A 23677-nucleotide genomic window follows, 5' to 3' on the forward strand; every position below is an offset into this window, starting at 1 on the left:
AATTATTGGCTGCTGCCGCTTCCTACAAAGCCTTTTAACAAAACAAAAGATTATACATATAATCTCATGATCTTTGCCTCACCAAAATGAGATTCCTTTTTTGTTCGGATTTCGATAACCCATATTTTTCTTGTCCTGAAACTACAAACATTTTGTGTTTTCTTGACAATTTTGTCAATTCTGTGGTTCTTTGTGAGAGATTCCACAAGAATTATACATATAATCTCACAAAGGGGAACGCCATGAGCTAGAGACTCTTGTCCTGCAACTACAAACATTTTGTCTCACAAAATTATCATTTTATGTTTGTAGTTGCCACAGATAACCCATACCTTTCGGAGAATCTCTCACAGCTTCAGAGTCCTATCAATTCTCTAGCTCATGGCGTTCCCCTTCCGGTGACTTTGCTTTCGGGTTTTGCAAGATCCAACCTAACGATGTTTTCACTCTCTCCATATGGTTCGACAAGATTCCTGACAAAACTAACTTGTGGCATGTACAAGCTGTCAATACAACTACTGGCCTTGTCCCTGCTGGTTCGAATGTTACACTAACCGCAGATCCTGGTCTAGTTCTTACAGACCCTCGAGGTCAACACCTCTGGAGTAGTTCTCAATATTAGAATGCGACTTTTCCATTAAACAGGATGATTAATTCGAGCCTGGATTTAATATCCGCTTTTATATAGATAAAGACATTATCTTTTGCTATTCAAAAACAAAAACCTAAGGAAGCAAAAGTCATCAGCGTTTACAATTGAGAAATGTCACATCAAACATACAATAGCCACACACTTGTACGCAGTTTATTCCACACGTAATACTTTAAAAGTCTCCGGATCACATATTGTATGGAGAAAAAGAGATCCGTTGACTCTTCAAAATCTACTCCATTGACTCAGAACCAAAAAAGAAACATTCAGGAAGTCTCCTTACACTCTGTTCTCCGTTCAGCACTATAATAATTTCACTATATTTGCTTCATCAAAATGGGTATTCCTCTATATCTCAACATATAATCTCATGATCTTTGCCTCAGCAAAATGGGATTCATCTCTTGTTCGATAATACATCTTTTTCTTGTTCTCCTATTACAAACACTTCTTGCTTCTTCTCAAAACATTATAAACGGATCTATTCCTGTCGGAGAATCTCTCACAGCTTCAGAGTCACAACAATTCTATAGCTCATGGCGTTCCCCTTCCGGTGACTTTGCTTTCGGGTTCCGCAAGATCCAACCTAACGATGGTTTCACTCTCTCCATATGGTTCGACAAGATTCCGGACAAAACCATCGTGTGGCATGCACAAGCGGTGAATACAACAACCGGCCTTGTCCCTGCTGGTTCGAACGTTACACTAACCGCAGATCGTGGTCTGGTTCTCACTGACCCTCGAGGTCAACAGCTCTGGAGTAGTTCTCCACTCCCTCCAAGTAATGGCTCTGTTTCTCAAGGGCGCATAAATGACGCTGGAAACATCGGTCTGTTAAGCGAAAGCACTGAAGAGTCCGGCGAGTTTGTGTGGTCTAGCTTCGCATATCCCACTGACACTCTGTTACCTACTCAGGTGCTTTAATCTAGTATCTTTTCTTTTATTGCGTGTTTACAAGTTATATTAGCAGCACCGAGTATGAGATTCATAAACAACTTTTTATGTCAATTTTAATAAATAAACAATTTTAACAATTTAAGACATGCATTTTAATGTATATATAGTTTTTAAAAATTTATATATCAATGAAAGTGAAGGGATAGTGGGGTCAGCTGACCCCACTATTTTTTAAAATATATTTGTTTTTGTTTAAGAAAAAAATTATTGACCCCATTAAAATATAAATTTTGACCCCCCAAAAAATATAATCTCACCAAAATGATTATTAAACATTAGAAATTGGGGTTGTAAATTATAGTTTTTAATGATTTATAATTTTTGTTTTTGAAAAAAAAATTCCGACTCCAGTACAAAAAATTTCTGGCTCCGCAACTGAGAAGGTTCATCATGCTGTCCGAGACCCAGTTTCGTTAATATAAAAATGTTAATTTTATAAGCTGAAACAAGAACATATAGAGTACTTTCTTAAGAAAAAAAGAACAAAATTTGTAAACTTATTAGGAATTGCACATCTAAAATGAAAAAAAATGAGAGAAAACATATATACATAGTATCAAAACATTCATCACCAAATGGTTCTGATTTCAAAAGACGTTTAGGTTACAATTTACAAAACTATTATTTGTATAAAGAATATACTAAAACTTCCTTTTTCAAAAAAAAAAATATACTAAAACTAAAGACGGTAAATTATGTTTTGGAACAATTAAATCCCATAATATCATACATAACTTGTCGTCAAAAGCTGCATGTTAACGATCGATGGTGATGATGTCGACGCAGGGCATAGAGCTTGGAAGGAATCTCTCATCTCGCCTAACGGAGACAAGCTTCAGAAAAGGAAGATTCAGGCTACGTCTAGCTAATGATGGAGATCTACAGCTTCTCAGTCTCAACCCCGAGACGCTTTTAGAATCAGATATCTACTTTTCGTACTACGCAAGTAATACAAAGAACCAAAACCCCGGGACTCGGTTAGTTTTCAACGAGTCAGGCTACATGTATGTTCTTCAAAAGAACAATTCAAGATTCTATCTCAAACAAGACGTTCCCGTATCTTCTAGGGACTTCTACCACCGTGCTGTTCTACATTTTGACGGTGTTTTTGCTCAATACTATCATCCCAAGGTGGGAGATGGTGGGTGGCGATGGGCTTGGTCTCAGCCTGATAATATATGCGAAAAACGTTTTGGACCGGATAATGTTGCTAATGACGTTGGGAACTTAGCTTGTGGGTTTAATAATATTTGCAGTTTAGGAGATAACCAAAGGCCAAGATGTGAATGTCCTGAGAGGTTTGTGTTGAGTGATCCTAGTGATAGCTATGGTGATTGCAAGCCAGATTTCGAGATGCAGACTTGTGGACCGAAGAGTAATCAAACTGGTGTAAATGATTACGAGTTTGTTACTTTGGAGAAGACTAATTGGCCGTCTGGTGATTACAAGAAGTACTCAAACTATGATGAAGAAAGATGTAAAGCTTCTTGTCTTAACGACTGTTTCTGTGCCGCGGTTGTTTTTAGTACCGTCTGTTTGAAGAAGAAGTTTCCCTTGTCTTATGGTCACAGATCTCCAACAGGTGGAGGCGATACTTTCATCAAGGTTCGAAAACTCACTGCGGGTGTTCCAAATACTGGAAGAAGAGGAAAAACACGTGACTGGTTGATCATCACTTGTTCTGTTTTACTTGGAACTTCAGCTTTGGTGAACTTCGTATTACTTTATCTGTACAGAAACAAGAAGAAGACGGCGAAGAAACCGAACCAGAGAAGATACAGTGGTGCTGCTACAGCTACTGACTTGAATCTGAGAGTCTTTACGCACAGAGAGCTCGTGGTGGCTACAGGAGATTTCGTGGAAGAGCTTGGAAGAGGAGCGTTCGGGATCGTTTACAAAGGAGTTTTAAAAGTTTCAGGTGATTCTGAAGTTAGCGTAGCTGTCAAGAAACTAGACCGTGTTGCTCAAGAAAGCGAGAAAGAGTTCAAGAATGAGGTCAAAGTGATTGGTCAGATCCACCACAAGAACCTAGTGAAGCTAATTGGCTTCTGCGACGAAGGGCAGAGCCGGTTGATCGTCTACGAGTTCTTACCTCATGGGACGTTAGCCGGTTTTCTCTTCAGGCGTCCAAGACCTAGCTTGGAAGACAGAAGGAGAATCGCGGTGGAGATTGCACGTGGGATCTTGTATCTACACGAGGAGTGCAGCGAGCAGATCATACACTGCGATATAAAGCCGCAGAACATTCTTCTAGACGAGTATTACAATCCTCGGATCTCGGATTTTGGTTTAGCCAAGCTTCTGATGATGAACCAGACGCATACGCTCACGAACATACGCGGAACAAAAGGTTATGTGGCGACAGAGTGGTTCAGGAACAGTCCCATTACATCCAAAGTTGATGTCTATAGCTACGGAGTCATGCTTTTGGAAATCGTGTGCTGCAAGAAAGCTGTTGACCTAGAGGATAATGTGATTCTTATCGATTGGGCGTACGATTGTTTCCGACAAAGGAGGTTGGAAGATCTGATCAAAGACGATTTAGAGGCGATAAGCAATATGGATGTGGTGGAGAGATATGTGAAGATAGCGATATGGTGTATACAAGAAGAACCAGGGAAGAGACCTAACATAAGAAGTGTAACACAGATGCTTGAAGGTGTGGCTCAAGTTAATGATCCCCCAAACCCTTGTCCCTATAGTACTTTCATCTCTGATGACTGATGAGTCTTAACTCTAATCTCCCAGTCTCATGTGTTTGATTTATATACTCTATGTTCTTAATTAACTAGGTGTTTTGACATGCAGGCATAATCATATTACTATGTTTATCATTAAAAATTACACAATTTATTTTTTCAATTAATTAGTGTTTATACATCTTTATGTTTTAAATTTTATGTTTTATGATTAAAATAATATTTTTGAATAACAACATAAGATATATAGGAATTGTCTTCTTTTTTTTTCTTCTAAAATATGTTTGGCCAGTATATATATAACTTTTAAACAATTTTCTAATAAAAGGTATTTTTTATTATTCATTAAAGTCAGAAACAATATATATCACTTTTAAAAATTACACAAATTTATTTTTTTTTCACTTTTTAATGATCCTATTATTCAGATGGCCTCCCGACTAACGTCTAATGATTATCCATCAAAAATCTGAGCATACTTCATTAGGGAACCCGCCAAAGACATGTAGGAAGGCTGGTAATCGCTCCATGTTAATTCATCAGTGGCCACATACACTTTGGCCATAGGTTTTTCCGTACTAGACCCAGTATCCTTCAAAATAATCACTACAAATCCACTAGAACCTGCACTTCGAACCATCCACCTATCGGGTAAGACTTTAAAGTGTGGTATGTTCACTTGCCACCAGATCACTATTGGATAATTTGATTTTTACTTAATTAGTGTTTATACATCTTTATGTTTTAAATTTTAATTTATTATTATTGAAATAATCCTTTTGGATAACAACATAGTATATATACAAATTATCTTTTTATTTCTATTTTTATATATTTTGGCCAGTATATATATACATATAATTTTAAACAGTTATCTACTAAAAATTTAAATTATTTATTATTCATTAAAGGCATAAATGATATAAATCATTTTAACTTTCAACGTTATGGCTCAGAGGCAAAAATCATATGAACTTAATATATCTATATTATTATTTGTGAAGTGATTTTTAACATTCAAACGCTCACGTTAAACGTTAAACTAGTTAAATATTTTTATACCTGTAATGAATGATTAAATTTATTTATTTGATTAGATTATTTATTATACATTAATATTATAAAAGTTAGCCATAAATAAAATGAATTTAAAATTTATTAAACCAGAAAATGTTATCCAAAAATAAAAAATGTATTTTAAAAATAAAAAGATAATTCTTATATATTTTGTGTTGTTATCCAAAATAATATATTTTAATGTATTTTTAAAATAAAAAATAAGATTTAAGATTTGTGGAGAATATAAACAATAACATATAAGATAATTTTTATTATTAATGCATGTATTAATAATTAACTTTAAATGATCATACCCACATGCGCGGACAAAACACCTAGTTATTTTTATTCATTAATGGTATAAAAGATGTAAACCACTTTAACTTGAGGGTTCAAAATGAAAGTGATTTTTTATTCTTGTGGTGAAATATTATTATTTATATTAAATTTAATAATTTTATTTTTGAAAATATATTTTTACATATCAAATTAGATATCTGGGAAAAATATATTTTATCGGACATCCAAACACCAAATATTTTTGAATAGTTATAGAATGAATAGTATCAAAAATTTGATAATCTGAAGAAGAATAGGAGAACAAAGTGAATTATAAATAATTTAATTTTTTTGGATATTTGTTCTAGGTCAGGGCATTCGGAAATTATTTGTTTGCGTTTAGATCGGATATTTCACATTTTTGGGTATTTTGATATAAGGGTCTAAAACCTGTTCGGGTATTTTTACATATCAGGTCGGGTTAGGATATTTTTAGTCTGAGTTTGGTTATTTTCGATCAGGTTAGGATATTTTAGATTTTGAAAAAAAAATCAAATTCTTCAATACTCAAATTTCTTATACTTTAAATTTTTATAATTAACTTAACTGATTTTCTAAAACTTTTAATATGTTGTACGACTAATAGGTTTGGAAACAAAATTTTGAAAATACAAAAACACTAATTTAGTTTTTTTGAAAATTTGAATGCAACTTTTGTTAATGGATGAAATAAGAAACTTGACATGCTTGTATATTATATGATTTTGAGTTATGTACAAACATCAATATAAATATTTAGAATAAAATAAAAGAAATAAACTAGAAATTTAAGGTTAAGTATACATGTGTTCGGTTATCTTTAAATATTTGTTTGGATTTAGATTTTACCTATTCAGATTCGGATATCCAATCTCGCCTTATTCAATACAGATTCGAATATTTTGTTTATTTGATTTGGATGTCGATTTATGTTTTTTCAAATTGGATTCAGATTCAGTTATTAAATAAAATGTCCAGCCCTAACTATGTGCACATCCATAATCTCAACCATAAATACGGATGCAAATCATTACGAAATAATAACATTACAAAGGATAAATTGGCCTTAAGGGGATTACCAGAAAACTTTTGATATCCGCTCTGTGTATATCCACAAATACGGATGCAAATCATTACGAAAATAATAACATTACAAAGGATAAATTGGCCTTAAGGGGATTACAAGAGGTACTCACTATAATGAAGAAAGGCGCAAAGATACTTGTCTGAAGAACTGTTTTTGTGGAGCCATGGTGCTTGGATTGGATTTTGTTGGAAGAAGAAATATAATTGTCTTATTGCATACGAGGTCCCGATGGTAATTGACCATTTTTCTCATCTGAATTAATATGATACTCCCTCTCTTTTAAAATATTTTAAATTTTAAATTATTACACAACTATAAAGAAAATTGTCTTTTATTTAAAACTAAAAATAGAAATTAAAAATATTTAGTTAATTAAAAATAGATAATACATCATTAGTTATACAGTTTTTGATAAAGTTAGAAATTACATTAACAATATAAAACATCTTATTTTGAAACATCAAAATATTTACAGTTTCAAACCATCTCATGTATTTATCAGTTTCTATTCTATATTTACATTATTTAATATGTGTTTCATTATTAAAAAAAATATACATATACAATTTTAAAATTATATTTTATTTAATTTATTCAAACGTTGACCCGTAATTCAAAATGATAAATTATGTTTAATAGTTTTACATGCTGTTCATTTTAGATAATACATTATTGTATATAATTTTAAGATAAGTTAATTTCTTGTACATGTATTATATAGTTTACTAATACTAACCTATTAAGCTAACATATTATGTTTGTTAGCTTTTATATTTATAAAATGAATAATTTTTTTTATAATTAATTAATTTAATATAGTATTATCATATTTAGTTCACTATAGTGGTTTTTAATATGATAAATATGACTATAAAGTAGATAAATTAGTATACAATTTTTATTTTTCATGTTTTGAATGATAACTGAATATACATACATAATATATATATATATATATATATATATTTTCATTACTAATTACAAAGTTAGTGAAAGTATTTACATAAATTGTTTGACAGTTAAGATCTTGTTATAATTTTTTTCAACAGTTTAGTTAGAGTTTATATATATACATATCAATGAATAGATACCAAAAGATATTATGATTACAAATTACAATATTGAAAAAGATTTTATATTATTAGCATCGTGGGAATACAGTTAATAAACTTTACAAAGATGATCCAAATAAAACATTAAACATGAACTAAGTCATGATTTCTATTTTAATATATAAGATATAATATACTTCGAGAGTCATTCATATGGAAAAAATATTCTTAAACCCTTTTAGTTTTCAATTCATTAAATGAATATTTTTTCTTGATCTTGTAAACTAAGGCCATCTACATTAGTAAATCCCTCATATGGGGTTCATAAAGTATTTTTTTATTATTTTTTAATCTGTTTGACTTTTTTTTCTAAAAAAAAAAAAAAGAAAAAAAAGAATCCAACCAATCGCGGGCCACCACGTGTCGTGGGGCCCGCAGAACAGTCATGGATCGGTTCAGTAGGAAGAGCTTCTCACAGCACAGGTTCAACAAATTCACTTATTTTATTATTATTTTTTCTTGGAGAATGTGTGATCCCCTTTCAATATTCTTCAATGCAGATGCCTTAATAAACTTAACCAAAACCTCACATCTTTCAATTTATTATTTTAGTATATTATGTTTTGAACCTATTTTTATACCTATATATTTTACATAAAATCATAATTGATCATTTTAGTAATCTTTTTAATAAGATTATTTCTATAAATTACAGATTAATTTCTTGAAAATAGGGAACTACTCCCGATGTTCTGTAATATATGATGTTTTGAAAGAAAGAACAAGAATTAATAAAATTCATCTCTCTCTTAAAAGCACTGTTAAAAATATAAATATAAATAATATAATCAGTTATAAATAAATATGTTTAATTTAATTGGTTAAACAGTTTCAATAATGTTAAAATTGAAATATAAATGCCAAAACATCATCTATTATGAAACAACAAAACCTTTTAAACATAATCTATTAAACAGAAATTATGATAAAGTTGTATATTGTAATATCACAGAAATTTACATGTTATGTATCATTAACTGTCTTTGAAAAGATAAATAAAATTTTGAAATATGCTTTTTTTTATGACCCTGGTATCCGAATGCCTCGAGAAGAATCCGACTAGCACCTAATGATCATCTCGGAAATCTGGGCATTGCCCGCCAGAGAGTCTGCCGAAGGCATCTAGGAGGGCTGGTGATCACCCCATGTTAAGCCACCAGTGGCCACGCGCAGCAGATCTGGGCTTCTCCGTATTGGGCCCAAAGGTCCCTCGAGATAATCACCACAAATCTGCAAGAAGTAGCCTCGAACCCTCAACCTTGCGGACAACAGGAGGGAGCACATACCACTTGACCACTGACACGTGGTTTGAACTTTCTTTTGAAATATGCTTTAGAAAGAACTATTATTCTAAAAAGATATTATTTCAATTAACATTTGAACTTTTTTTTCAAAAAAAAAAAGATTCTGATCCGTCTTTTTTTTGTTTTACATTTTTTATAAATTTAGTTTTTATATTTGTATTTTTATTTGTATAAAATATTTTTTGACTGATTAGTAAAAGAGTTTTGAAAATTGTATTTAATTTGTGATGTTGCATAAATATATACTTGTGTCATAGTCATCACATTAATTTTGTATTTTATTCCTAATCAGTTACCTTTTTAAAATAACAAAGTATAGTTACAATTTTGTTTAGTAATTAAATAGATAAAATTATATTTTTTTCATTAAAATACATTTATATATGTTACAGATTAATTGGTGTGATCATGTATATAAACCTTTTATATTCATCTTGGTTTTATAGCATCCGGTATACACATATTTAAGAGGTTGATTGTTTACTGATTCTAGATTAGATTCTGGTTTTTGTTTTTCTAAAATCTAGTTTTCATCCAATCAAGATTATAGAAAAATAGATTCCCTATTTTTTAGGGAAACCAGATTTTCAACACCTTTACCATTTAACACATAGAAACCAAATCCATATTTTATGGGTTTCTCCTCCACTACGTACACTTTCTTTGTTTTCTTTTTTCTATTAACAAGTTAATTATTTTACATGTATAAAATCACTTCAGCAATTTATAAAAGAAACAGAAATTCACAAAAAGTAATTTGCTTTACAAATCAAGTTATTGGAGTTTTGTTTATGTAAATTAATTCCATAATGCTTTAAAATTTTGTTAGTTATAATCATACCCAAAAAAAATTGTTAGTTATAAGTATTATATATTTATTACACTTGATTTTAATCCTGAATTATGAAAATAAACTAACTATCAGTTGTGTACTACTCCCTCTGTTTTTTAGAGATGTATGTTTTGGAGTTTTCACACATATTAAGAAAACACATTAATCATGCATTGTTTTTAGAAATTACCAAATTTCAATGCATTTTAACCAATAGTCTTTCAATAAATTCAATTAATTTTATTAAAATTTGCAATTTTTATATAGAAAACATAAAAAATACATCTTTTTGAAAAAAATATTTTTTCCAGAACATGCATCTTTTAAAAACAGAGGGAGTATTTAATATGTGTAGAACTAAATACAACTTAAAATATAACTATTAATATATTTTCTACAATATTTTTATAATAGGAGATTTTTAAAATATAAATAATTAATTTTTAAAATAGTTATTAATTATGTGTTGTCATATATATAGATATATAAGAATTGTAGTTCATTTTTAGTTTGAATTGTTTTTTCTTTTAAACTAATTTTATTAAATAAATAAATATATTTTAAGTGGTAATATTTTGTATTATTTGTTGTTTTCATAGTAAGTAATATTTTCCATTTATTATTATTTCAACTTCAAACAGATAACTAAACATATTGAAATTAAAAACTAAAAGATCACTAGACAAGTTTTTCTAAATTCTAAAAGCACAACAAAATCAAAAACCAAAAATTTTAAATAAATATTTTTAAAATAAAAACCAAAAACTAAAAACTAAAAACACCATTCATGTTTTTCTGGAAACTAAAATCTACTACAAAATCAAAAACCAAAAACTAAAATCCAAAATATAAAAACTAAAAACTAAAAGCCAAAAACCAAAATCTAAAATCTATAAACCATCCAAACAATCATCACCTTATTAATATGTTAACTCTTTATCAAACTTATATACACTTCATTCTTTGATACATGAAGACATAATAGGCTAATAATAGCTAGTGGAATTATATATAATCAATATCGATTTGACTATCTTAAGTGATAAATGTAATCCCAACCGCTTTAATACCAAGCTGTTATAACTTATTTTAGTGGTGAACTGCATATTGATAACAAACAATTACATTAGGGTAATAGTCAATAAATATATGAAAAACGAAGTGTGTATATGACAGTAAACATATGTTTAATTATTAATAGGACAGATATATTAAGATTATATGAACTGCGGTTATATTAGAAACTATCAACGAAAGTATGTCGGCCACTAAACACATTATATATCCACGATTAAATGAAAATGAATCATATTAATTGTAATAGAAGCAAACGGTTAGTTAGGAACAAACGGTTATGTAAGAATGATATACATTTCGATTTATCCTTAAATAAGAAAAATAATAGTTAGACAAAGCCTATATTAATATGTCTGTTCATAATTTAATAGAATAGAGAACATTTGAACGTTTATTGTGTTTGTGGCTACTTTTCCATAAAATCAAAAGGCGGTGAGGTATATTCCACTGAAATAAAGGATGTGATTGTATAGACCTTTTAGAGTAAAATTAATAGAGTGTAAGTGTTTTACTTTCATTTACTCTATTTCTCTACCAATCAGGTTAAAAAGAGAAGAAAAGTTGTTACTCCATTTTACTCCAGTTTTTTTTTGTCTTTTTATGGTTTGGGAATAAAACTTTCCACCTTCTTATTTGAAGTTGAACTTGGAGTAAATAATATAAATAGATAAATGTAGTCAATTCTCTCTCATTTACTCCAGTCTCCATTTTTTCTTTTCCTCTGTTTTCCTCTATTTGTTTTTCACCTAATTACTCTAAAGTGTTTCCAATCACACTCAAAATGTAATGTTGTCCAATAACCTTTTATCAATCTTTTTGTAACTAACAATTTGTTTTTCTTGCATCATATTCTTGAGCTAAAAAATGCATTAAACATGCGTTATAAACAAACAAGTGGCACTGGGGCACTGTTATGCAAAACAAGATTTCAGACAATACCGGAAACTTGTTAAAGTTTTGTTGAACTTTTGAAAATTTCTTACAAACATTTTAAATTTTCTAAATATAACTTCAGGAAACTCATAAAACTAATCATATCAATATCAAGAGAAACTCAAAGATCTGTTTCATTACATTTTATCAGGAAACTCATAAAACTAATCATATCAATATCAAGAGAAACACAAAGATGAAAATAGTTTGAAAAGTGAAACATAATGTTTAATGATATGAAGAAAACTAAAACTAAAAATTCATATATATCTCTAATAATATATTTTTTGTTAGACTTGAAAATTTTATTTATTTAATCATCATATAAATATATGCATATTTTACTTTTTATTTTTATGAGAATCTAATATAATTATTGATATATTTTTATTTTAAACATCATCTGTTTATCATCTCCTAATACATCTACAAATTAACATATACACAAAAGAATATACATTACTAGGTAAATTAACATAAACGTATCATTTTGACTATTCTATGTTTTTATTTCAAGAAGTTCTCAATCAAACTCATAATCTCTTTAGGCTAGGGACAAAAACATGTTGTTAAATCTCTTCTCCAAAGCTGCTGATACTCAAATCAGCCACCTTTACCTTAGGGCATAAAGTTTTATCAGTTGAGTTAGCCGCTCGAAGTAAATATTATATCTTTATTCTACTTTTAATCGCATTTTATTAATCATTTCAACTGCACATAAGCATCAGAATATAAAAGTGATTTGAAGAAAATTTGTGCAACACAAATCTGTCAGCTGCACTTTTAAAAGACACACAGACAAGTCACTTTGTAAATTCTAGACACAACACTAACGAAAGATACACATGCGAGTTGCTTATTGTAACTTCAAATCCTACATCCACAATTAGAAACTGGTTTATGTTAGTCAGGGCGGGAAAACTTAACCTCTATTTTTCTTCGCAGTTAATTTCTTTGCCGCCTCTTAAGCCGGAAACTAGCGAAGAAAATGATTGTATAAGCAACTTCAAACACTAAAGTTACTTCTTTTCCACCCCTCCAATCGGATGCACAAGCCGGGATGAACTTGCAGTCGCCTGAGATACTCGGATTGTGAAGCTCTTTAACGTGCCATCATCGAAAAAGAGATCAGCATATCATCAATATTGAAGTTTTCATATGAAACATTTAAGTAATTATGGTTCTGATTTGTTGATATTTTTTTTTTATAAACCCTATATCGGTTGATCCGGTCGGCCCCAAAAGAAATGTACTTAGTTCTACAGAGTGGATTAGCCTGAAAGTATACCATAATGCCTGACCTAAGTTTGGAATACTTTCTGACTAATGCTAAGGGATGGATTGATCATCTGTTACAAGTCATCTTATACACCACTTGGATCGAAACTCAAACCCAAACCAACCAAGTAGTGATATTTATAGTAAATATTTATTTTCATTATATTTCAAAATGGAAGTAATTTTCGTTTAAACCACTAATACTAAAATTTTGTTTTTAAATATCATTTAATTTATAAATTCAACCAATCATTAAAAACAAATTATTTGATTAGTACTCACATAATATTCAATAAGTGTTCACTAAAACATGAAAACTACTTATATTTTGAAGCAAACAAAACTCTTTTTTTGTCAAGCAAACAAAACTCTTCTAAAGCTATTTATATTACAAAACGGAGGAGGAAGTATAATTAAATTTTATTCTAATAAGGAAAAAAGAACAATCAACCAGATTTATCATGTTATCATGTATTTTTTTTTGTCGACATGTTATCATCGATTTAGAGAGACAAAATGTGCTTTATGCTTCTTTTTTCTTTTTTAGTCTTTCCATCTTTTAATATCTGCTACTTTTTTTTGTTTAAATCTGGGAATATCCCGAACCAATGTCCAAACTAATTTTTAAGGAGATGTGCAGTTCATGGATGGACTTTCTCTTCGGTTCTCAAATGGGCCGAAAATATAGTCAATACCCACATGACCACAAATCAAGATAATTTGGGTGGCGACGGATTCGAACTTAGGTCTCTTAGAGATCCTGAAACACTATGTACCATCCGACCACTGATTCGTGGTTTTAATTTCTGATACTTTCATCTTTTTGTCTATTTTTTCCTCTAAAGTTTGCGACTCACAAGTCACAACCTATATAAATCTAAAGTGTGATATGCATAACATAACTATTCTTGAATGCTATGTTATGCATATACTCGTATGATGACATGAAACTAAATGCCATAGTTATGTTATGCATATATATTGTCCAAAAAAAAGATATATATAGTGTGTGTAAAAGATCGACAAAGATTTACGCATTCACGTGAACTAATTGCCCCAAAAAGTAGTCGGTGTAGACAAGATCACGTTATCTTTGTCGTACTCAAATATTATATACGGAAGGAGGGGGGTTCACAAAATAAAACAAATATTTGATATATACAAAACGAAAAAAACATTATAATTGAATTTAGAAAAATAAATATAATTTAATATACCAAACTAGCAAGATATCATACATCTAAAATCACATGGTTAATTAAAATAACATCATATTACTTGTGATAAATTATACATATAAATTATAAAATGAATTAAATTATAAATAAAATATTAGTTAGTTATTATTATATATTTATACATGTGTACAAGAGAAACACCTGTTAGTCTAATTAGTGATTCCAGAAATATTGGTGTTTGAGATATTGTTTTATTGGCTAAAATTTCTTAGTCAACATTATCTATCAAAGATGATAAATATAAGTTGATATGGTACATCACTAAAAAATCAAAACAAGTTTTTGAGGAACAATCTAGCCTGTTAAAAGAAATATGATCTCACATATACGACTACAAGATAAATCAGCAATGAAATCTAGACCAAAATTTAATTGGATGTTAACAATTCAATGATATCAGAATGATCTTGTTCCATGTTTTTCAAACAATTAAAGTTTTTTCCCGGACCATAACAGACTAACTAGTCACTTTCAATGTTTACACGATAAAATTTTTCTAGATAAAAATAAATCATTTTCTTTGATTAAATATATGTTTCAAAAGAGATCTTTTCAAAGAAATTTACTCTAGAACCTGTCAAATAATCTATGCTAATTATTATAGCGAAAATTAGAGTATAACAAAAATATATTTGATTATAAAAGCCTTAAGAAAATGGAAATATCTCCAAAATGCGATTTTCACAATATTAATATAAAAGAACTGGATTATTATATGAAGCTGATGATAAAAAATCCTCTAATAAATTAAATTGTATAATTAGTTTGTTTTAGTGCTACAATACCAATTATATTTTTCCCATCTCATAAACAATAGAAATTTGTGTACATTTGTTATATATATCAGAAATTTGTGTAGTAATTCTTTTTTACTAAAAATTTTCTTTTTATTAAAAAATTAAAGTAGTTATGAGAAATAGTTATTTTAAAAATATTTTATATAGTGTTGACCAATATTTATCTTAAGATAATATTTAAGGCAATCTTAAAAATATTATTAATTAAATAGTAAAATGAAATTATATTTGTACTTATAAGTAAATAACTAATTAAATTTATTATTTAAAAATATACAAATAACAAATTATATATATATATATATATATATATATATCTATTCTATTTAAGTTTAAAGTTTAATGATTAATATTAAGGGTTTACTATTTAGAAGGTGGGGTAAAGAGTTATATTTAACTTTGGGATTTCATCTTCTGTACGACTACTGTTTTATTGTTTTATGATAACTAAACAAATATTATTGATGGGATTTAACCTTATTTTCTTATTAATTTATTATGACATCTCTTTCTTCCTGCCTCGTCACAGGATACATGAATCCATCAGGACCATCACAGGAATCGATTAAGTGGAAAACCAACGTGTAATTGATTTTGCTTTAGCTCTTCAGGCAAAGACACCAACCTTTGAATCTAACGAACTTACAAACTTTTCCAAATCTAAATCATCTTCTTCGTTCCAAGAATCAAGAAAGTCCATCTCATCAGTTACGTTAACCTCAGGCGTATCTTTAATATGTCCGGCGTCAGCAACGCCGTAGCTTAAAACACCCTTTAGCTCTTCCATGAAGCCAACATTATCGACATGCATATACATATCAGAGATCTCCTCGTTGCTAAAGAGTACAGTGAGATCATCGGTGAAAGAACAGTTGTCGGAGAAACCGGGGGATGTCGACGCATTGTTGATTAGAATCGATGTGCGAGCGCTTGACGCTGCCGCCATATTGTTGAGCAGCATGGAGGTCGACTTCTTGGTCGGAGAATCGACGTCGCCGGAGTTTTGTGAAACGTCGGCGATGTTTGTGGAGTTTCCTATTATGATTCCGGTTAGTATATCCCGGTTTGAATCGACCGAATATTTGCTTGCGACGCGGTTAAGAAGCCTTGCGGAACCGGATGAACTGATATGGTGTTTTGGTTCTGAACCGGTTTGATCGGTTGTATTGATTGGTTTGTGTGTGCTTGGATCGATACCCTTTTGTTTTAAGCGTTTCTTGAGATTTGTGTTCCAATAATTCTTAATCTCGTTGTCGGTTCGTCCCGCTATACTTGTCGCTATTGTGGCCCACCTTCAATTATCAGCAGCATAAGAAATATTATACTTTGCCCAAAAAAGAAAAGAAATATCATACGTTAAAAAGAACACTCAGCCAAAAAATGAATAATTTATCCCAAAAGAGCTAAATATCTTTATAAAAGTTACGCGGAAACAATAACTTAAAAAAGAATTAAGTAGATGACTACTTTTCAAGTTAGTTTAAAATTCTGATAGCTCTACGTTGATGGATTCTTTTCCAATAATAAGAAAATGGATCTATATCTTTCACACATTATATTACAATATATACTCAAGGTGACATCTAGAAAGAAGAAAAAGGCAGCATTAAAAAGTTACTAAATGATGAATTATATAATGCAAAAGGTAATAAATAAAGGAAAAGGTTCTTACTTGTTACCCTTAAGAGCATGAAGCTTGATAATAGTGTCGTCTTCTTCAGGAGTAAACTCTCCTCTCTTAATATCGGGTCTTAGATAGTTAGCCCATCTCAGTCTGCAACTCTTCCCACATCTCTTCAGTCCTAGATACATATTTACACACATGGTAAGAAATAAGAGAAAAATAGCTGTTAATTAGTTATTAAAATTCCTAATGACTAAACGATATATATATATATATATATATATGATAAGGAAAAATAAGAAAAAATTACCAGCTTTTTCCGGGAGAGTACGCCATCCACCTTCACCATGTAGTTGAAGATAAGCAATAAGCTTTTGATCTTCCTCAGGAGTCCAAGCTCCTTTCTTTATTCCTTCTTCTCTGCAACATGGTGTTCTCACCATCTCTGGTTCTTCTTCTTATTGATTCTTGCTTTTATTTATTAATTTGATTTAAAACCTAACTGAAACCCTAGCTAAAGACCTATGAAAGGAAAGAGATTAGAAAAGATGACTAAGAGAATTTAATAGAACGCTTGATCAAAACCAAAAGACACTTGAAGATTGTGCTCACTGAGACACTCTTTTGACGATGAACACGTGAACGTGTTATCATTATATATCGAATTCTTAAAACAAGAACAAACGGTGTTCCCTCACTCTCTTTCTCTCGCACATATTATAGTATATAGAGATGCTCTTATATAGGCAAATTACTAGATAGAGAAAAGGATCCACAATACATTACTTCCTCCGTTTCGATTTAATTATCGTAGGGGAAAATTTTCATTTCAAAATAAGTGTCATTTTATAGTTTCGATGTAAAATTTATTAAAAAGATTTTACATTTTATTTTTTTTTGGTTGAAACATGGTTAGTTGTATAGGTAATTGTGTTTTTATTTTGGAAATATACAAAATCATATGTTCTCTTAATCTGTGTGTATAAACCTAAAACGACAAATAAAATGAAACGGAGGAAGTATATGATTAAAACGTAATTGAACATAAGAGGAAAGAAAAATAAACAACTTAGTAAAGGATCTTAGTGAGTAATTGGATGATATATAGTGTTTCAGAATTTTTAAAAACTCTGGATTTAATTATGTGGATATGAATTAATTAATGTTTCCGGTCCATTAAAATATCCGGAGAAATAATCTATATGTAAACTGCATTTTTTTAGGATTAGTCTAGATCTCAATTCGGAATATATCCCTAAAACTAAAGAAGAAAACACTAATTTTTTTTTCCCATCAACTTTTAATATAAAAAGGCCACAGTCCACATGGTTACAATTCTTACAATCTAGATTTATTGGGCCCAAAAACAACAAGGTCCAACCCAAAAAACCCACAACATGAAAATCATAAACAGCAGAAATCCTAATTGTTGCAGCTCCATTGACGGCTCACAAAACACAGCCTCCATTTCGCCACCGCCGAGAGCACAATGCCAGGATACTAAACGGAGATTCACCGGTTCCTGCTATCACGTCATCGTTTCCATAACTTCTGTCACCGGAAAGCTTCATCACCAAGCTTGAGATCTCATCCGTGACCCGAAACCAAACACACCCAAATCTTCTAACAATCGAAGAGCTTCAATCGATCTAATCGATACCTCATCCAAACCGACAAACCATCAACCACAAATCTTCAACCACAGAAATACAAAACCGCCATCGACCAAAGAATACTGCAATGCGGAAACTTAAGCCGACCATCCACCTTCATAGATCTGGTACGATGACGGAAACTAAAACCGACCGGCCACCAAAAAAAAGATGCGCCACCAGAACAAAAAAAAGACATGACTGATTAACAATATAACGACAACAAATCCGGACCGACGACATGGTTGTGTAAACCCACTGTCGTCGGCTGGAGAACTCAAACTCAAACGAGATCTACTCTCTCTCTACTCTCTCTCTCAGTGTGACATCCAAAAGTTAGAAAACACTTAGTAAACGAATGGTTTTTCTTTACTAAAATAGTAAAGGAATGGTTGCGATAGCACGTTTTTAATTTTTTATTTTACTGAGACCAGCGAGTCATCATCATAGTGCAATGCCACGTATTATAGTCAGATTTCGTCCCGTAGTCACGCGGAATTGCACCCATGAGTTCTGACACTCTTCTGATTTTCATGCCCGTGTTAGTTTGTTTCTTCAGAAAAAGCAGCATCGAGATTCGGGTAAAAGGTTGTATTGATACCTTGGAAATACAATACAATGGTCAAGAAATGTGTGCAACTATACTATACAATTCATTCTTAGAATGAACAAGATTATTATCGGAGGATCTTCAATCTCATTCTATTTTCTATACTAAATTCTATTCCCTCCGTTTCAATTTAATTGTCGTTGTAAGGGAAAATTTTCATTTCAAAATAAGTGTCGTTTTAGAATTTCGATGTAAAATTTATTAAAAGATTTTCCATTTTATTTTTCTATTGGTCGGAACATGGTTAGTTGTATAGGTAATTGTGTTTTTATTTTGGAAATATACAAAATCATATATTTTCTTAATCCGTTGTGCATAAACCTAAAATGACAAATAAAATGAAACGGAGAAAGTATTATAAAGTAAAACATTTTTCAACTCTACTCTATATTTCATTCTAAAATGATGCAATTCTATTTCTTATTCTATATTGGAGTAATTATATTTTTTACTCTATTATAGAGTGAAACTTTTTAGTGATATTTTAGTCTTTTTATTTTTCAATCTTTTTATTTTGTAACTATTTATTTAATTTAATTATGCTAACAACATATAATTATGTATAAAACAATATATATGTATATATATATATATTTAAAATTTATTATTACTAACCAAAGAAAACAAGCACTAAAACTAAAAATAATTTTAAGTTAAAAAATTCATTTGACAATCCAAAATTCTGTTAATGATCATTTGTGGAAAAAATACACTAGTTGGGATATTTAAGTTAAAATGTATTATTTTATTAGTTTAATGTAATGTAAATTTTAATATAACAAATGCTTAATATAGATAGGTAATTTATGAAAACTTTGTGAAATATAAAATATAAGGGGCCAATTTGTAAGTTTTGTAATTAAAAGGTACTAGTCATAAAATTAAAAAAATATTTAAGAATATTCTTTTTTTAGAATTAAATATAGAGTAAACCATTGGATACGAACTTTACTTTATTTTAGAATAACACTATTTTTGAGTAAAAACTACTATAAAATAGAATAAACTATTGGAGATAGTTTCATTAAAAACTACTACTCTCTCCGTTTACTTTTTAGGGATATTTTGCTCAAAAACAAAGGAAAATAGAGGAATTAGTAAACTACCCAAAACAGTGAAACATGCAAAAAGATTAGTGATGTGGGGCAATGTAATTGTCGAGACTACCCCTTCTGTTATAGCCTGATTTCTGTTTTACACAGTCTAGGAGTACAACTATATGCTGACAACAAGATTTACATAGATTTGGAAGGATTATGAAAAGATTTGGGTCAGATTTATTAAAATAAAGTTACCTCGATAATGAAGAGGCACAGTAACGTGTCAAAGTTCAATCTGCAAGTGGTGATATAGTGAATATAGGTGATGTGTCAAATTGTTAACTACTACTTTCTACACGTTTTAGAAATATTTAATGCAAATTACGCAAGTGGACTTAGCTTTATGATTTGCTTATTGCAACATATGTAAATTACAATGAGATATTTTTAGTGCAACACATATGTAAACTACAATGAGATACTTCGTAATAAGTATTTAAGTTTATGTACTTTAAAGTTAGCTGGTTAACTTATTATCTGGCCCATCTTAAAAAAAAATTGAATTGTGGTTTCTCTTGGGCTAGCTAATTGTAGTATATGTAAATAACCATATGTTTCAATGTACAATAGATCTTATCTTAGTCTTCACATTAGCCATGCAAACATATTATTGGCCTTAAAATTAAAAGTTGGACATGTATTAGTTTGGACATGTAGAAAACTAAATTTGTATACGGTTTATTATATAAATTTAACCGGCTATCATCTCCGTTCACCTAAACGATGACGTTTAAAATTTCCGCTTAGCCGGATAATATCTGAATGAACTGAGTGTTGTAACTGTTGACCGGCCAATTTGATTGTTTCTATATTATAGGTACACATGTTAATATATGCTTAACCCAAACAAAAAATTCAATGTCCTGAAAACTAAACTCTAAACCCAAAATACTAAACCTTAAACTAAATAGGAAACCATGAATCCAAACCCTAGTCACTAAACCTAAACCCAATAGTAACCCCGGAACCCAAACCCTAGTCACTAAATCCTAAACCCAATAGAAACCCCTGAACCCAAATCCTAATGTTTAATCCCTAAACTCTAAGCTCAAATGACTAAACCCTAAATACAATAGGGATTAGACATTAGGTTTTGGGTTCCAAGGTTCCTATTGGATTTATGATTTAGTATTTTGGGTTTATGGGTTAGTATTTTAGGTTTATTGTTTACGGTTTAGTCACTAGGATTTGGTTCTGGGGTTCCTGAATTTCTATTAAGTTTAGGGTCTAGTGTTTTGGATTTAGGGTTTAGGGTTCAAAGCATTGGATTTATTGTTTGGGATAAGCATTTATTATTAACGTTAGGGTGTACTATTTTTTGGTGCGGTTATCTAAACCCTTATAACACACATATTCCCAAACCTACCTCTGCACTTCTACGTAAGTGTAAAAAAATTATCTAGAAAACTGATTTTTTATACAGTTATGTATCTTGTTAACCGGATAACTGGTCCTTTCATCCTAAACGATAATGTATTAAAATTCATCTTAACCGGATATTATTAGAATTACCCGTCGGTTGTAAATATTGACCGGCCAAATAGTTTGACTCCATATAGCAGGTACATAACTTTATAAGAATCAAGATCATAGTAATAACTATGAAAAATGAAATGAATATACGAGTAATATTTATGCAAATTTTCGTTGATCACGAAAAATTATTAAACAGCTAATATTATATATACACATTTAAAAATGAGTTACTTGAGTTAAAATCTGATTTTCTTAATATCAAATTGTTATACAGTCAATATAATATTTATACGGTTAATGAACAAGAAGATCGTATATGACACATCAACCACTACAACATATATATATATTATAATATATATATATAATATATACATAAAATGGAGACACAACAGTGAAGAACTTCGTTGGAGAGAGCAGCGTGAGGGCTTCACTGGAGACGCTGGGGTACAAGAGCTGACCAGGAACGCAAAGACCGAGAACTTCACCGAAAATGCAACGGCGGAGAGTTTCACCGGATACGCAGCGGCGGAGAGGTTCACCGGAGATGAAGCGGCGGAGAGCTTCACCGGAATGCAGTAGCCGAGAGCTTCACCGAATACACAGCAGCCGAGAGTTTCACCCAAAAACGCAGCGGCGGAAACTTCACCAGAGACGCAGGGTGGAAGATCTTGGCCGGAGATGTAGTGGTCGAGGGCTTCACCATAGACGCAGGACGGAATAATAGATTTTCATGTTCACAAATTCATTATTAGAAATTGAGAGTTATGTACAAAGAAAAGAAATTACGAAATAAGAAAGATGAAAGAGATTTGCATAAAAAATGAGAGATGAAAGAAGAATAAAAATGAAAGATGAAAGATGAAGAAAAGTGAATATTAATTTAAAATAGATGGTCAAGTAATGTGATATCAATATCTTAGATTTGACATTTGAAGATTCGAGTAATAGTGCACTGGAATAGATATAGGGTAGGGATAACAGAGTCATTAACAATTTACATACAGTGTCTAAATAGTGTCAATTGGTAGATACCTAAATACGCTAAAGAGTATTGGTAGGAGTCCTAATTTCCCTACTTTTTATGATGTTGTTGAAGATAATTCGGTTTTAATTTGTATGATGTTTTGAAATTTTTTCTATGCAAATTAATTTAAACAATTGATTAAAATATTAAAAGTCAATAATGGTAGTTTTTTTTATTTGTTTCAGAATAGAAAATGATTAAATATTTTTATTTACTTTTTTATTATGATCAAGTGGTTTATGAATTTTTTTTTCAATATGTGTGCTTAGGCTAAAACATATTACAAAAAAAACAGAGGGAGTATATTTATTATCTTCAAAGAAATAGTAGTCTAATTCTACTATCATTAAACGGTCAATATTCGACCCAAAAAAACGGTAACTATGTATTACGCCTTAGTCATAACATATGAGTATACGTACATAACTCGTTTTGATATTATAAAAACGAGACGCATATATACTGATTAGACATAACGTATACATATCAGAAAATCATTCAATTTTCTGAAAAAAATCACTACATAGTAAATAAGAAGATTCCATCACAAGACATTACATATACCATCTTTTTGAACCTCAAGTTTAATCTCTAAGGAGTCTGTTAATATAAGTTTTAATAGCCATAGTATAATATATACTCCTTTCATTTAACAAGGATTTTAATCTTTGAACTAACATGTTTACTATGTTTCAAGCGTGAATAGTAGTTTGATATTGTTCTTTTAAAACATCAACTAGATTTTGGCCATCCTTAAAAAGGCGGGTATTTTTTTTGTTGTTTTTTCAATATAAAATTGATAATTCTTCGTTTTAATTATAATAAACTATGACATGAATCAAGTT

The 23677-nt window shown here is 30.3% G+C and overlaps 2 protein-coding genes across 2 annotated transcripts; one reads left to right on the top strand and one right to left on the bottom strand.

The window, feature by feature from the left end:
- The first annotated feature begins 891 nt into the window (after positions 1–891).
- LOC108830637 (G-type lectin S-receptor-like serine/threonine-protein kinase RLK1) lies at positions 892–4393 on the top strand. Its single transcript, XM_018604233.2, has 2 exons — positions 892–1567; positions 2396–4393. The coding sequence occupies exons 1-2, from the start codon at positions 1043–1045 to the stop codon at positions 4331–4333; spliced, it is 2463 nt and encodes an 820-aa protein (XP_018459735.2). The 5' UTR covers positions 892–1042; the 3' UTR covers positions 4334–4393.
- An 11408-nt stretch (positions 4394–15801) lies between these two features.
- On the bottom strand, positions 15802–17696 carry LOC108830641 (transcription factor MYB34). Its single transcript, XM_018604236.2, has 3 exons — positions 17278–17696; positions 17016–17145; positions 15802–16635 (listed from the first exon to the last, which is right to left on the bottom strand). The coding sequence occupies exons 1-3, from the start codon at positions 17408–17410 to the stop codon at positions 15951–15953; spliced, it is 948 nt and encodes a 315-aa protein (XP_018459738.2). The 5' UTR covers positions 17411–17696; the 3' UTR covers positions 15802–15950.
- Between the last annotated feature and the right edge of the window lie 5981 nt (positions 17697–23677).

The sequence above is a fragment of the Raphanus sativus genome, chromosome 4 (genome assembly GCF_000801105.2).
Source record: "Raphanus sativus cultivar WK10039 chromosome 4, ASM80110v3, whole genome shotgun sequence".
NCBI classification, from domain to species: Eukaryota; Viridiplantae; Streptophyta; class Magnoliopsida; order Brassicales; family Brassicaceae; genus Raphanus; species Raphanus sativus.

Excerpts from the sequence above, each read along its gene's own strand:
- LOC108830641 (XM_018604236.2), bottom strand. The coding sequence starts at position 17,410 with ATGGTGAGAACACCATGTTGCAGAGAAGAAGGAATAAAGAAAGGAGCT. Across the intron at positions 17,146-17,277 it reads TACTCTCCCGGAAAAAGCTG|GACTGAAGAGATGTGGGAAG; the intron begins GTAATTTTTTCT and ends ATATGTATCTAG. Across the intron at positions 16,636-17,015 it reads CATGCTCTTAAGGGTAACAA|GTGGGCCACAATAGCGACAA; the intron begins GTAAGAACCTTT and ends TGATAATTGAAG.
- LOC108830637 (XM_018604233.2), top strand. The coding sequence starts at position 1,043 with ATGGGATTCATCTCTTGTTCGATAATACATCTTTTTCTTGTTCTCCTA. Across the intron at positions 1,568-2,395 it reads ACACTCTGTTACCTACTCAG|GGCATAGAGCTTGGAAGGAA; the intron begins GTGCTTTAATCT and ends ATGTCGACGCAG.